Source organism: Mastigoproctus giganteus, chromosome 2, assembly GCF_048544385.1.
Source record: "Mastigoproctus giganteus isolate SK-2022 chromosome 2, ASM4854438v1, whole genome shotgun sequence".
In the NCBI taxonomy this organism is placed as follows: domain Eukaryota; kingdom Metazoa; phylum Arthropoda; class Arachnida; order Uropygi; family Thelyphonidae; genus Mastigoproctus; species Mastigoproctus giganteus.
The window spans coordinates 153,998,379-154,011,096 of record NC_143576.1 but is presented as its reverse complement, the minus strand read 5'-3'; the positions used below and the strand labels follow the sequence as shown (position 1 = coordinate 154,011,096).

General features: G+C 36.8%; 2 protein-coding genes across 2 annotated transcripts in view; one reads left to right on the top strand and one right to left on the bottom strand.

Moving 5' to 3' along the window:
* The window catches only part of LOC150089672 (transmembrane anterior posterior transformation protein 1 homolog), a 309,390-nt gene that overhangs the window by 57,848 nt on the left and 238,824 nt on the right, over window positions 1-12,718 (top strand). Inside the window, exon 2 of the mRNA XM_090389591.1 lies at window positions 9,360-9,450. The gene's annotated coding sequence lies outside the window, so the exon portion shown is untranslated. The remainder of the gene's footprint in view (window positions 1-9,359; window positions 9,451-12,718) is intronic.
* LOC150089673 (uncharacterized) overlaps window positions 1-12,718 on the bottom strand; it is a 389,737-nt gene that overhangs the window by 309,955 nt on the left and 67,064 nt on the right. The window contains exon 3 of the mRNA XM_090389589.1: window positions 11,636-11,691. Within this exon, the coding sequence (XP_090245715.1) occupies window positions 11,636-11,691 (56 nt within the window). The remainder of the gene's footprint in view (window positions 1-11,635; window positions 11,692-12,718) is intronic.

Here is a 12,718-nt window from a genome sequence, read left to right as displayed (position 1 = left end):
TTACCTTACGATTAAATTAAATAAGATTAATTAAATAAAATATATATATAAACCAATCTCGGAAAACAGAAACATCCATCCAAGCATTTTTATACAAAACAGAAAAATTAGAAAGATTTTAAAATGCTTTCGGTTTTTTCGACTTACCGATAACGAGCACGGACAATCTGTGCGTCCCAGTGGCATTTGCACCCATAGAAATTGTAACTCTCTCTTTTCTCATCTTAAAACTTGGTGCAGGCATTTCTCTATTAGTGGCTAGGGTTTTTCTCGGTAATGCTTTCCATAATAAGCACGTTTCATCAAAATTATAAACGTTTTCTTTCTCATAATTTTCTTAACTGAAGCAAACTTACTTTTCAAAGGACACCGCTGCGAATTCGTCAGCAGAAAGTTTCTCGCCTTGAATATCTATCTAGTTCACGTATGCCGTGTCTCAGTTTAAAGTTTTTCAGCCAACCTGTGCTTGCCTTAAAATCTTCATTACCTATTAATTTTCGATTAAAATCCAATGCTTTTCCACACAACATTGGGGCAAACACTGGTTCACCTACACTTCGCTCTGAAGAAAACGAAAATAAAGTGAGTGCACTCTCTAAAAGTGGCATTTTCAGTTTTCGACAGTTTTTCCTGCTATATCCTCCTTCACTGTCCATTATCGACAAATTATGTTATAACATTAGAATTTTTCTTGATAGTAAATTGTTGAATTCCCCACATTAAACTCTTTGGAGAGATTTCCTAAATTTACCCTTTCTAATTCTATTAATAATTTCCGGGGTTTTTTTTTTGCAATGTTTAAACTACGCGTTTTCTTTTCGTTCACCGTAAAAATGAGAAAAATAATAAATCGCATAGTTTCGGGCCGATATTATTCTTACCGACTCTGGAACTAAACTAATCTGAAATTCACTCATGGTTTCCAAGAAACCCAGTAGTCTGATATTTTTATACAGCACATTTCTGATGATTACATAGAATTCCAGAGGTCACAACCAGAAAACAAAAACAATTTGCAGTTTTCAGTTTATTGGGCTTTTTTGTTTGTGCAATATGTTATAAACAGGTAGTAAACTCGATCTTTCGCCTATTATAATTAAAATTCAATTTGCAAACGTGATCCCTATATACGGCTCACTATACTACCGTTAATTAAAAAAATAAATAAAATAATAATAAAAAAAATAATAAAAAAAAAAACAAAATCAGCCTTTCAAATTATTCCGGATAACTGATTTCCGAATAACCGACGTTCTACAGTAGTTAGGTCATTTGTTCATTGGTCCAATGTATTGGTCCAATCGTAATGGACCAATGTAGTTCATCCCTTTTCTTTGAGTGTTAAAAAAAGCAAGGAATTATCTGCTGCTTTTCTTTATGTTCTTAGCCAAAGAAATATTACAATCTATCTTAACCTTCAGAACAGTTTATATTTACTGCAGATGGCTGCAATAAATATAAACTGGTCTGCTTAATGTAAGCTAATAATCTATAATAATTCAATGCTTTTTTCTTCTCTGCCAATAGTCTCATAAATTCATCTAACATCCATGTAGGTCTACACCTTGAACAATATCTCTTAGTTGATATAAAAAACTAAGTAGTTTCTATGATTACTTCACTGAACACTTCCAATTTAGTATTAACATTTTAATGTTCACAACTCCAGCTGGCTTCCATTCTCTAGTCACACAGACCCAGCTGGTAGAAATGCTCAGGCTTTTGCAATTACTAATCACCTTGCACAGATTGTTCATTTACCTATCAGAATACCAGACAATCCTCACCATACAGCCAACACGCTTTATCTTGATCTTTTTCTTACAAACAACCCTTCTAAGTACACGGTCAAAGTGAGTGGTCCTTCAGGAACCTCAGATCACAATTTGGTGAGTGTCTCTTCTCCAATGGAGCCTTCATCTCATGGCTATTCCCAACCTCATGTTGTTTGGCATTACAAGAATGCAAAATGGGATGACCTGTGAGATTTATTTTCTTCTTTTCCTTGGTCATATTACTGTTTCAAAACTTCTGACGTCAGCATTTGCTCAGATCGTGTCAGTGAAATTATTCTCGTAGGAATGGAATCCTTTATTCCACACTCCACTTTAAAATCTTGTCCTTTATCTAAACCTTGGTTTTCCATTAAATGTGCTAAGGCTGTTCAAGAAAATGTTGCATATCGTAATTGGCTTGTTTCCAATTCTTGTTTCATTTTCTGCCTACACCAAAGCTTGCAACAATTGTAAAGCAGTTATTAATCAGTCCAAACTAGATTTTGAACAGGCTAAGAGCAAAAAACTTGCTTCTTGACCTAATGGTAGCCGAGCATTCTGGTCTCTTGCCAAAGCTATTGGTTGCAATTTTTGCCCACCTCTGCCAAAACCAGTTGGTTCTATTGTCACTCCAGCCAAGGATAAAGCTGACCTGCTAGCATCCCATTTTCCTTATAACTCATGTATTAATGATCTTGGTGAAACACCTCCCACCATTCCCAATACACTCTATTCAATGCCTCCTGTGATTCTTCCCTCAAAAGGATGTCAGAAGGACTTTGACAATTCTTGATGCTAAGAAAGCTCCAAGTCCTGATGGTATTTCTACACTTGTTCTCGAAACCTATGCTCCTGAATTTACTCCTTTTCTTTGTCGCCTTTTTTAACATTCTTATTCCAAAGGGGTTTTTCCCTTCTGCTTCGAAATTTGCTCATATTCAGCCTAAAATTGGTGTTCCTAAAATTGGTGACAAATCCCTCCCATCCAATTATCGTCCCATTGCAATTACTTCTACTCTTTCTAAAGTAATGGAGAAATCAATTAACCGCCAACTCTTAAACTACCTAGAAACCTTCCGTCTGATCAACGATAGCCAGTATGGATTCCATCAGGGTCAATCCACTGGTGATATTCTGGCTTATGTTATCCATTTATGGGCAGATTCAATGGAAAAGTTCAGTGAAACACAAGCAGTTGCTCTTGACATCTCAAAGGTTTTTGATCTTGTTTGGCATAAAGGTCTTCTAAACAAGTTTCAATCTTATGGTTTGCCAACTGTTTTTTTGTGATTGGTTACCCAGTTTTCCCCTGGCAGCTCACTGAGGGTGATTGTAGATGGCTCTCTGTCTTCTAACTTCTCCACTAATGCTGGTGTCCACCAAGGTTCAGTTCTTTATCTCACTCTTTTCCTCTTGAATATTAATGACCTTCCATAAACTGTAAATCCTATCCATAGTTTTGCCGATGATAGCACATTACTTTCCACTTTCCAGTTTGCGAAACCTTGCCTTGCTCAATCAGCTTCAACTTCTCGAATATCCACTACCAATTCCTTAAATTCCAATCTTCAGGTTATTCTCCAGTGGGACAAAGACAACTTAGTTAATTTCAATTCTTCTAAAACTCAGTCCTGTCTTATATCTCACAAAAAGGATTGTTCAGCTCCTATGTTTATCTTTGGTGTCATCCGATTTCTAGAAAAAATGATATCTCTTTTGGGGATTACCCTGACTTCTAATCTCTCTTGGCACACGAGAGATTAGAATTAGGCCTCTGCTTCTAAAAAACTTGTTTTTCTCTTTCGCTCTCAGCATTACTTTCCTTCCAAACAGCTGTTCACTCTACACAAATCGCAAATCTGCCCTACCATAGCATATTGTTCCCACATCTGGGGCAGTGGCCCCAAAACCTCTCTCAGGCTTCTAGATTCCATTCAGAAGAGGGCAGTTAGGTTAATTAATGACTCTTCTCTAACAGTCTGTCCACTCACGTCTCATAGACATACTGTTTCTGATGCATGCCTTTTCTACAGATACTTCCATGGACACTGTTCTTCTGAATTGGCTTCTATCATTCCCGCTCTCTCTTTCAAAACAGTCCGAACTCGTGCCGCCACCAGCCAACATCCATTTACTGTCCATCTTCAAACTCACAGAACCAACCTTTCATCTTCCTCGTTTCTTCATTCAACTGCTGTTTTCTGGAACAACCTTCCTTCATATACGTATTTCCTGAAAATTACAGTCTACAAAAGTTCAAGTCTAATATCAACAAATATCTTATTTCGTCTTCTCAACCTCCAACTCAAGCACGGTACTAAGTATTATAGGTTCTAATACCTCTCGTGTTTAAGGTTTTCATTTTAAAAAAAAAATTTAAAAAAAGAACAGCTATTAACTTCAGCCGTTCCCATTGAAAAGAATTCAAAACTGCTTAAGACCCACTGTAAAACTTTTGTAAAAGCAAAATCCTTTCAATTTACCATTGGCAGTAGTTATAACTTTAAATAAATAACACACCAATCACTGAAACCTAGTGGTTCTTTTATTTGAAGATTCTTAAGGGATAAAGAGTCACTGCTGATAATCAAATCAAATTATGATTGTTTTCTCTTGTTGCTTCCCTAACACAATGCTATGGAAAACAATCATCCAGTAAATCCAGAAATGTTTTGCTACTGTGTGAGTGACCCACCCAAAAGGTCCAGTCAATATCTGGAATATTAAAGTCTCCCATGGCAAGACATTCTTGATTTACTGGCCCCTGCCATTTGTCAACATACTTCGCAATAGCATTTAGCATTAGTAGTCATACGATACAAGAAAGCAAGCTAATGCAGCATCAGCCTAAAAAAACCCTCCCATTTCGCCCCTCCATTCGTTCCAAATACCTGACCAGCTCAGCCTTAAATTTACTTAGGCTATTAGCTTCCACAACAAAAGATTGAAGCCTGTAACAGTAATCAACTACCCGCTGGCTAAAGGCAAATTTCCACACATCTATTCTACAACTATCTTTCCTCAATTGGAAAATGTGCCCCCTCAGGTTCTTAGTCTGAGCAAGAGGAAGAATCCCATCAGCATTCAGCTTGCTCAACCCATTTTTCAAGGCCTTATACACCTTAATCTGCCTAAGACCCACTTAGGCAGATTGAGGTGGTAGATGACTCATCAACCGGTGCAATACCACTACTTTGCTTATTGGAGGTTTCAAGTGGTGGAACCCACGTTTAGTCTCTAGAGCTAAGTTCCGGTCAACCCTTCCCTATCTCTTCCATCATTCAGTATGATTGATGACTTTTCAGATTATGATGAAAATCGTGGCGAGATCCAATATTCCTTACATTTTGAGGGTACAGCTCTAAAAAGGTGTTCGCAGGCTGGCCGCCAGTTAGTACACCGGACTGAACCTATTGGTAACTCTCTAGGAGGCTTCCGGATCAGCTAGTGTATAATCTTGTTACCTCTACTCTGCCAGATAGTGACTGGAGGAAGTCCGAGTAGTGTGTATGCAGAGAGCATTGTCGAGGCCACGTTATGTCAAGGATCTGGGTATATTCTTACCACATGCACGGCATATCCAAAAATTTCATTACTCCATACAGCATGTCCCACCCATTTTTTCTTACTATTAAATACACCATGAATTGTCAAACTAATAGAGCAAGCTTATCTGCAAAAAGATCTAAACCTCCCAAGCACTTCCTTGTTCATTTCACAAATATACGTGGTCTCAATTCTAATCTCAAGGATGTCCACTGCCAAACCCCATGTACTTTTTCTGAAAGAATCTCAGTTATCGGTTGATTCAACTATGGTCATCTCAGATGCCCAAATTATTCGCTGTATGATTCCTTTCGCCTCAAAGGTGGTACTTGTGCATATGTCCGTTCTGATCTTCCTGTCAGAGACTTGGCAATTCGGAATCTCCTCTCTTTGATCTTCCCTGACTTAAAATCTCTACCTCATTGTGTCAAATTCATCTGTTGTCTCTACCGTTCTCTCAACTCCACTAATAACTTGTAGCGCTTTGACTTTCTCTCTTTGCAACTTGACTTTCTCCAGTCCGACTTTCCTAACAGTGAAGTAATTTTCCTTGGTGAGTTTAATGTTCACAACTCCAGCTGGCTTCCGTTTTCTAGTCACACCGACCCAGCTGGTCGAGATGCTGAGGCTTTTCCAATTAATAATGATCTTACACAGATTGTTCATTTACCTATAAGAATACCGGACAATCCTAATCATACAGCCGAAACGCTTGATCTTTTTATCACAAACTGTGATAAAAAGATCTATCATTACTGTTTCTAAGTACACGGTCGAAGTGAGAGACCTTTAGGCACTTCAGATCACAACTTGGTGATTGTCTCTTCTCCAATGGAGCCTTTATCTCATGGCTATTCCCAACCTCGTGTTGTTTGGCATTACAAGAATGAAAAATGGGATGACCTGCGAGATTTCTTTTCTTCTTTTCCTTGGTCGGATTACTGTTTCAAAACTTCTGATGTCAGCATTTGCTCAGATCATGCCAATGAAATTATTCTTGGAGGAATGGAATCCTTTATCCCACACTCCACTTTAAAATCTCATCCTTTATCTAAACCTTGGGTTTCCAATAAATGTGCTAAGGCTGTTCAAGAGAAGAAATGTTACATATCGTAATTGGCTTGTTTCTAATTCTTCAGTTTCATTTTCTGCCTACACCAAAGCTTGCAACAATTGGAAAGCAGTTATTAATCAGCCGAAACTAGAGTTTGAACAGGCTAAGAGTATAAAACTTGCTTTTTGCTGTAATGGCAGCCGAGCATTCTGATCTCTTGCCAAAGCTATTGGCCGCAATTTTGTCATCTCTGTCCATACCAGATGGTTCTGTTGTCACTTCAGTCAAGGATAAAGCTGACCTGCTAGCATCCCATTTTTCTTCCAACTCATGTATTAATGTTCATGAGTTGGAAGAAAAATGGTAAAGATAAAACACCTCCCAACATGTTCCATTCAATGTCTCCTGTGGTCTTCCGTCAAAAGGATGTCAGAAGGATGTTGACGAATCTTAATCCTAAGAAAGCTCCAGGAAACGATGGTATTTCTCCAATTGTTCTCAAAACCTGTGCTCCAAAACTTACTCCTATTCTTTGCCGCCTTTTTCAATTTTTTTATTCCAAAGGTGTTTTTCTTTCTGCTTGGAAATTTGCTCATATCTAGCCAGTTCCTAAAAAGGGAGACAAATCCCTTTAATCCAATTATCGTCCCATTGCAAATACTTCTAAAGTAATGGAGAAATCAATTAACTGCCAACTCTTAAACTACCTAGAAACCTTCTGTCTGATCAACGATCGCCAGTATGGATTCCGACAGTGTCGATCCACTGGTGATATTCTGGCTTATGTTACCCATTTATGGACTAATTCAATGGAAAGGTTCGGTGAAACACAAGTAGTTGCTCTTGACATCTCAAAGGTTTCAATCGTGTTTGTCATAAAGGTCTTCTAAACAAGCTTCTATCTTATGGTTTGCCAACTGTTTTTAGTAATTGACTATCCAGTTTTCTCTCTGATCGCTCACTGAGGGTGATGGTAGATGGCTCTCTGTCTTCTAACTTCTCCACTAATGACGGTGTCCCCCAAGGTTCAGTTCTTCCCCCCACTCTTTTCCTCTTGTATATTAACGACCTTCTTCCATTAACTGGAAATTCTATCCATAGTTTTGCCGATGATAGCACATTACATTCTACTTTCCATTTTGAGAAACCTTGCCCTGCTAAATCAGCTTCAACTTCTAGAAAATCTGCTACCAATTCCTTAAATGCCGATCTTCAGGTAATTCCCCAGTGGGGCAAAGACAACTTATTTGATTTCAACCCTTCTAAAACTCAGTCTTGTCTTATATCTGGCAAAAAGGATTCTTTTGCTCCTATGCTTATCTTTAGTGACATTCTGATTTCTAAGCAAAATGATATCTCTTTTGGGGATTACCCTGACTTCTAATCTCTATTGGAACAAGCAGATTACAAATATTGCTTCCTCTGCATCTAAAAAACATGGTTTTCTCTTTCGCTCTCGCCTTTAATTTTCTTCCAAACAGCTGCCCACTCTGTATAAATTGCAAATCCGCCCTGCCATGGAATATTGTTCTCACATCTGGGGTGGTGCCCCCGAAACCTCTCTCTCCGGCTTCTTGTTTCCATTCAGAAGAGGGCAGTTAGGTTAGTTAATGATTTATCTCTAACAGAGTCTCTCCACTCGCCATCTCATAGACTTACTGTTTCTGCTGCATGCCTCTTCTACAGATACTTCCATGAGCACTATTCTTCTGAATTGGCTTCTATAATTCCCGCTCTCTCTTTAAAAACAGTCCGAACACGTTCCGCCACCAGCCAATATCCATTTACTGTCCAACTCCAAACTCACAGAACCAACTTTTTATCTTCCTCGTTTCTTCATTCAACTGCAGTTTTCTGGAACAACCTTCCTTCATACGTATTTCCTTAAAATTACAGTCTGCAGAAGTTCAAGTCCAATGTCAACAAATATCTTCTTTCATCTCCTCAACCTCCAACCCAAGCATGGTACTAAGTACTATAGGTCCTAATACCTCTCATGTTTGGGGTTTACATAAAATAAAAAAAATCAGATCACCTCGCAGGTGCCTACTCTCCAGGTGCTGCAATTTGAAGAACTTAAGCCTTTCTTGGTAAGAGCATCCCTTTATTCCCCTCACCAAGCTTGTTGCCCTTCTTTGTACTCATTATAGCAACTCTACATCCTTCCTAAAATGAGTCCTCCAGATCTCTACACAGTACTCTAAGTGTGGCCCAATCATTGCCTTGTATAACGGGATAATCACCTCTTTATCCCTGCTAGCAAAATTCCTATACATCATTGATAAAACTCCATGACCTGCCCTGGCAGACCATCTGCACTGCTCAGCTAACTTCATATTTGACTGCACAATTATCCCCAGGTCTTTTTCACTTTCCTGAGTATAGTACCACACATTTGGTACGTTTCTCTTCGGTTATTGCTATCCATATGCAGTACTTTTCATTTGCCAATGTTAAACTGTTGACACTTCTCAGCCCATTTTCCCAACTTATCTAGATCCTCTTGGTTTTTTTGTTATTGAGTTTGTTAATATTTGTTCAATAAGTTTTACTGCACTTTTCTAACACAGAAAAGTAGTATGTTCTGTTTTATTTTACTTAAACTTGACTTTGTATCGATAAACTTGTCCTAAGTATGAAAATTGTCTTAAAAATTCCTCCTGTTTACATAGGATTTGAACCCAATCCTCTTCTACATGGGATTACAGAAAAACAATCAGTGTATAGTGTGTTTATCAGCATGCACTCACAAGGGTACATACTAGCATACACCCTTGTGACAAAAATAACAAAAAGCTAACTGCAGCCAATATATATCACCAGCTATTACACACACACACACACACACACACACACACACACACACACACACACACACACACACACACACCTATATTATATATATATATATATATATATATATATATATCAGAAGTTAATCTTAGTTCCTGGTTAATTTTTAAGAAAATTTTTTTTTATTCTAGAAAACAATCACAGCACTACATTTAAATAAATGAGTCATGAAGAATCTATGTCAGAAGAGATTGTTTCAGTAGAGGAGGCACAGGACATAAGGTAAATGTTATAACCACAAAAAGCATCTAAAACAGACATTTTATATTTTTAGAGTGTAAAAACAATTATTTTAAAGTTTATTTTATAATTAAGGCACCAAGACATTTCATAGTAGCCTATGCATAACAATGAAAAAAATGAGTTGTTTGCTATGTCATACATTAATGTTTTAATATTCTTAATATATTTGTATATAATAATTGATATTTATATTAATTATTATATAATAAACATAATTATATATTTGCATATATTATAAAACTGTTCTCTTCACTACCTCTAGTAAAACAAATTAAATATCATAGCTTCAGAATTGTGCAGTGTAGAAAATTAAGTTTACCTGCTGTTTACGCCCCCACCCCAAAGATAAGCTCTGGAGATAAAGGAAAAAAAAAAAAAAAAAAAAACACTTTAGCACATTGCTGCTATCAGAGAGGAAAAATCAAATAAAACTTGCCACTGAATGTATTAATCCTATATAATTTTCATCCAGTCATACAGCAAATTTAGACAATTTCAACCTAGAGTGATTTTTTTTGCCACAAAACATTATATCCTCACTCCAGCCTATAAGAGCAGAGTGATATTGCTATCCTCAAGCAATGTTATTTGAAGGCTATAGCTCCAACTATATAAGGGCTATTAATGATGGAAATGCATAAACTAATTTTTGGAAGGGTTGCAATATCCTTCATACAGTATGCATAAAAAAGGTTTTTAAAAGCTTCTGAACAGATAACAAAGAACATTGTATCTATGGGAAAAAGGCATGATGGATACTGATGGGCGCGAGTTTCTCGAGTCATATACAGAAGAGCTCTTCATTGAGCTAAAGATGATGCAAGTGACATCAAACTAAGCTAACAATGATGGAAATGAAATTCCTACCCCTTTTAAAAAACACCAATTTTTTTTTTTTTTAAATAACAGAAAAATAATAAGATGGAAGACATAATAATAGAAGACGTAGATGATTCTGACACAAATACTAAGAAGTGTTCAATATTACACGGTCTCTTTTATGGCACAGCTTGTTCAATGAAAATAAGCAGCCTCTATTCAAAATTCTTTAGCTACTTTCCCAAAAAGATGAGATGCCTGATGGTGCATAGTGATATAGACTATAAAGTATTTAAGGGCAAAGGACTCATGCTATGAGGTAGAATGACTAATAAGTAAGTTAGTGCAAATGCACCATTTTAACATAGCTATTTTTTTTTGGCTGGTGCAGCATAAGCCATAGGCTTTCTTGCACCATGCGGCCGTTACTAATACTATCTACCAAAGTAGTTAAATAAAATTAATTGATTAATTTTATTTAACTATTTTGGTAGATAGCTATGTTAAAATGATGCATTTGCACTAACTTACATATTAGTCATTCTACCTCGTAGCATGATATAGTGTGTCACTGCTAATGCTATTGCCTTTGCCCTTAAATACTTTATAAAGTATTTTTTTAATTGCAAATCCTGAAGTCAGTGAATGAGGAAAGATGAACAAAATCAGTTGCCATGTAATCATCCAATATTTAAAAAAAAAAAAAAAATGCCAAAGGCAATTCATGAGGATATGATTACAATACAAAAGGAAGATATCCCTTTTATTCCACAGTTAAGAAGTGGCCAGAAGAATTTAACAAAACAGGGAGAGCCCTGGAAGATGACCCATACTTTGGAAGACCTGCAACGTCCATTACATACAATAAGTAGCCACTTTATCTAGTAACAGCTTCAGTAAGGCACTTGATTTAGAAAAGCACTTCTTCAGTAACAGCATAAGAGGGCTTGAAGATCCCCCCCCCACACCCAGTTCAGGAATACATTAATGTTTCCATAATATGCAACAATGAACAGCATCAGTCGTCATTCCTCTCTCATTTGGAAGGCAGTGAAGTGAGAGCTCTTTAATAAAAATCTTAATAAAATTAAAATAACTTATTGAAAATGAAATCCAATAAGAGCAAATTTGAAAAACTTTGTCATGCATATTTCACCAATAACCAACCAATACAGCTAGAAGGCTTTACTAGGCAAAAAAAAAAAAAAAAAAACTCATAGTAAATCAATTTGTTTCTCTTTCCTTAAGATCCATGTAATGAGCTTCTCTGATAAATAAATAGATTAAGAGCAAACTGATTATGCATCTCTTTCATACAACATAATATACTAGAAGAATCTCTTACCCTCTCCTTTTAATTTTAATGTCTTGAAAGGCAATCAATTTGTCTTCTGTCAGTTCCTGAAAATATAAAATAATTCAATAATTAGGAAGAATGAGTGATATTTTATAAAATACTTATAGGAAAGATTAAGAATGGTCTTTTGCCAATAAGGTCAATCATACTTTATTTTTTAAAATTAGCATTAGCAGTGACAAATGATGCAAGAAAGCAAGCTTATACAGCATCAACCAAAAAGAAAAAAAAGAAGAAAAAAAAAAACACCTCTCATTTCACCTATTCATTCCCTCCAGTGGTTTGTCCAGTTCTTCCTTGAATTTATTTAAACTATCAACTTCTACAACAGCAGATGGAAGTGTGTGTTCCAGCGATCTGCTGGCTAAAGGCAAACTTCCACACATCTATTCTGCAATCATCCTTTCTCAATATGAATTTGTGCCCCCTTATGTGTGTCGTCAAAGCAAGAGGAAGAATTCCATCAGCATTGGGCTTGCTCAATCCATTCAAAGCCTTAAACCTCAATCAGATAACCGCTCCAGGTGCCTACTCTCCAGATGCTGCAATTTGCAGACCTAAAGCTTTTCTTGGTAAGAGCATCCCTTTGTTCTGCTCACCAATCTTGTTGCCCTTATCTGCACTCCAAACCTGTATACAGTATTCAAGTTGTGGTGACCACTGCTATATACAATGGGATAATCACCTCCTTATCCTTGCTAAAAAAAAATTCCTGTATATCATTGACAAAACCCAATGAGCTGTCCTGGGAGCCTGTCTCCATTGCTCAGAGAACTTCATATCTGATTGCACAATTACCCCAGGTCTCTTCATATTCCACTACCCTCAGCGTAGTACCACACAGTTGCAGGACTTTGCATTTATCAAATGTTAAACTTCACTTGCAATTTCTCAGCCCATCTGTCTAACTTTTGTAGATTCTGTTGCATTATTATACTGTCATTACTATCATTAACCAACCTGCCAACCTTTATCATCTGTAAACTTAAATACAACTATAAAGTCTGAGAGATGTCATTCACACCTGGAACATGCCATTAAATAATTACTTAAACTTGCTTTCAAAATTAA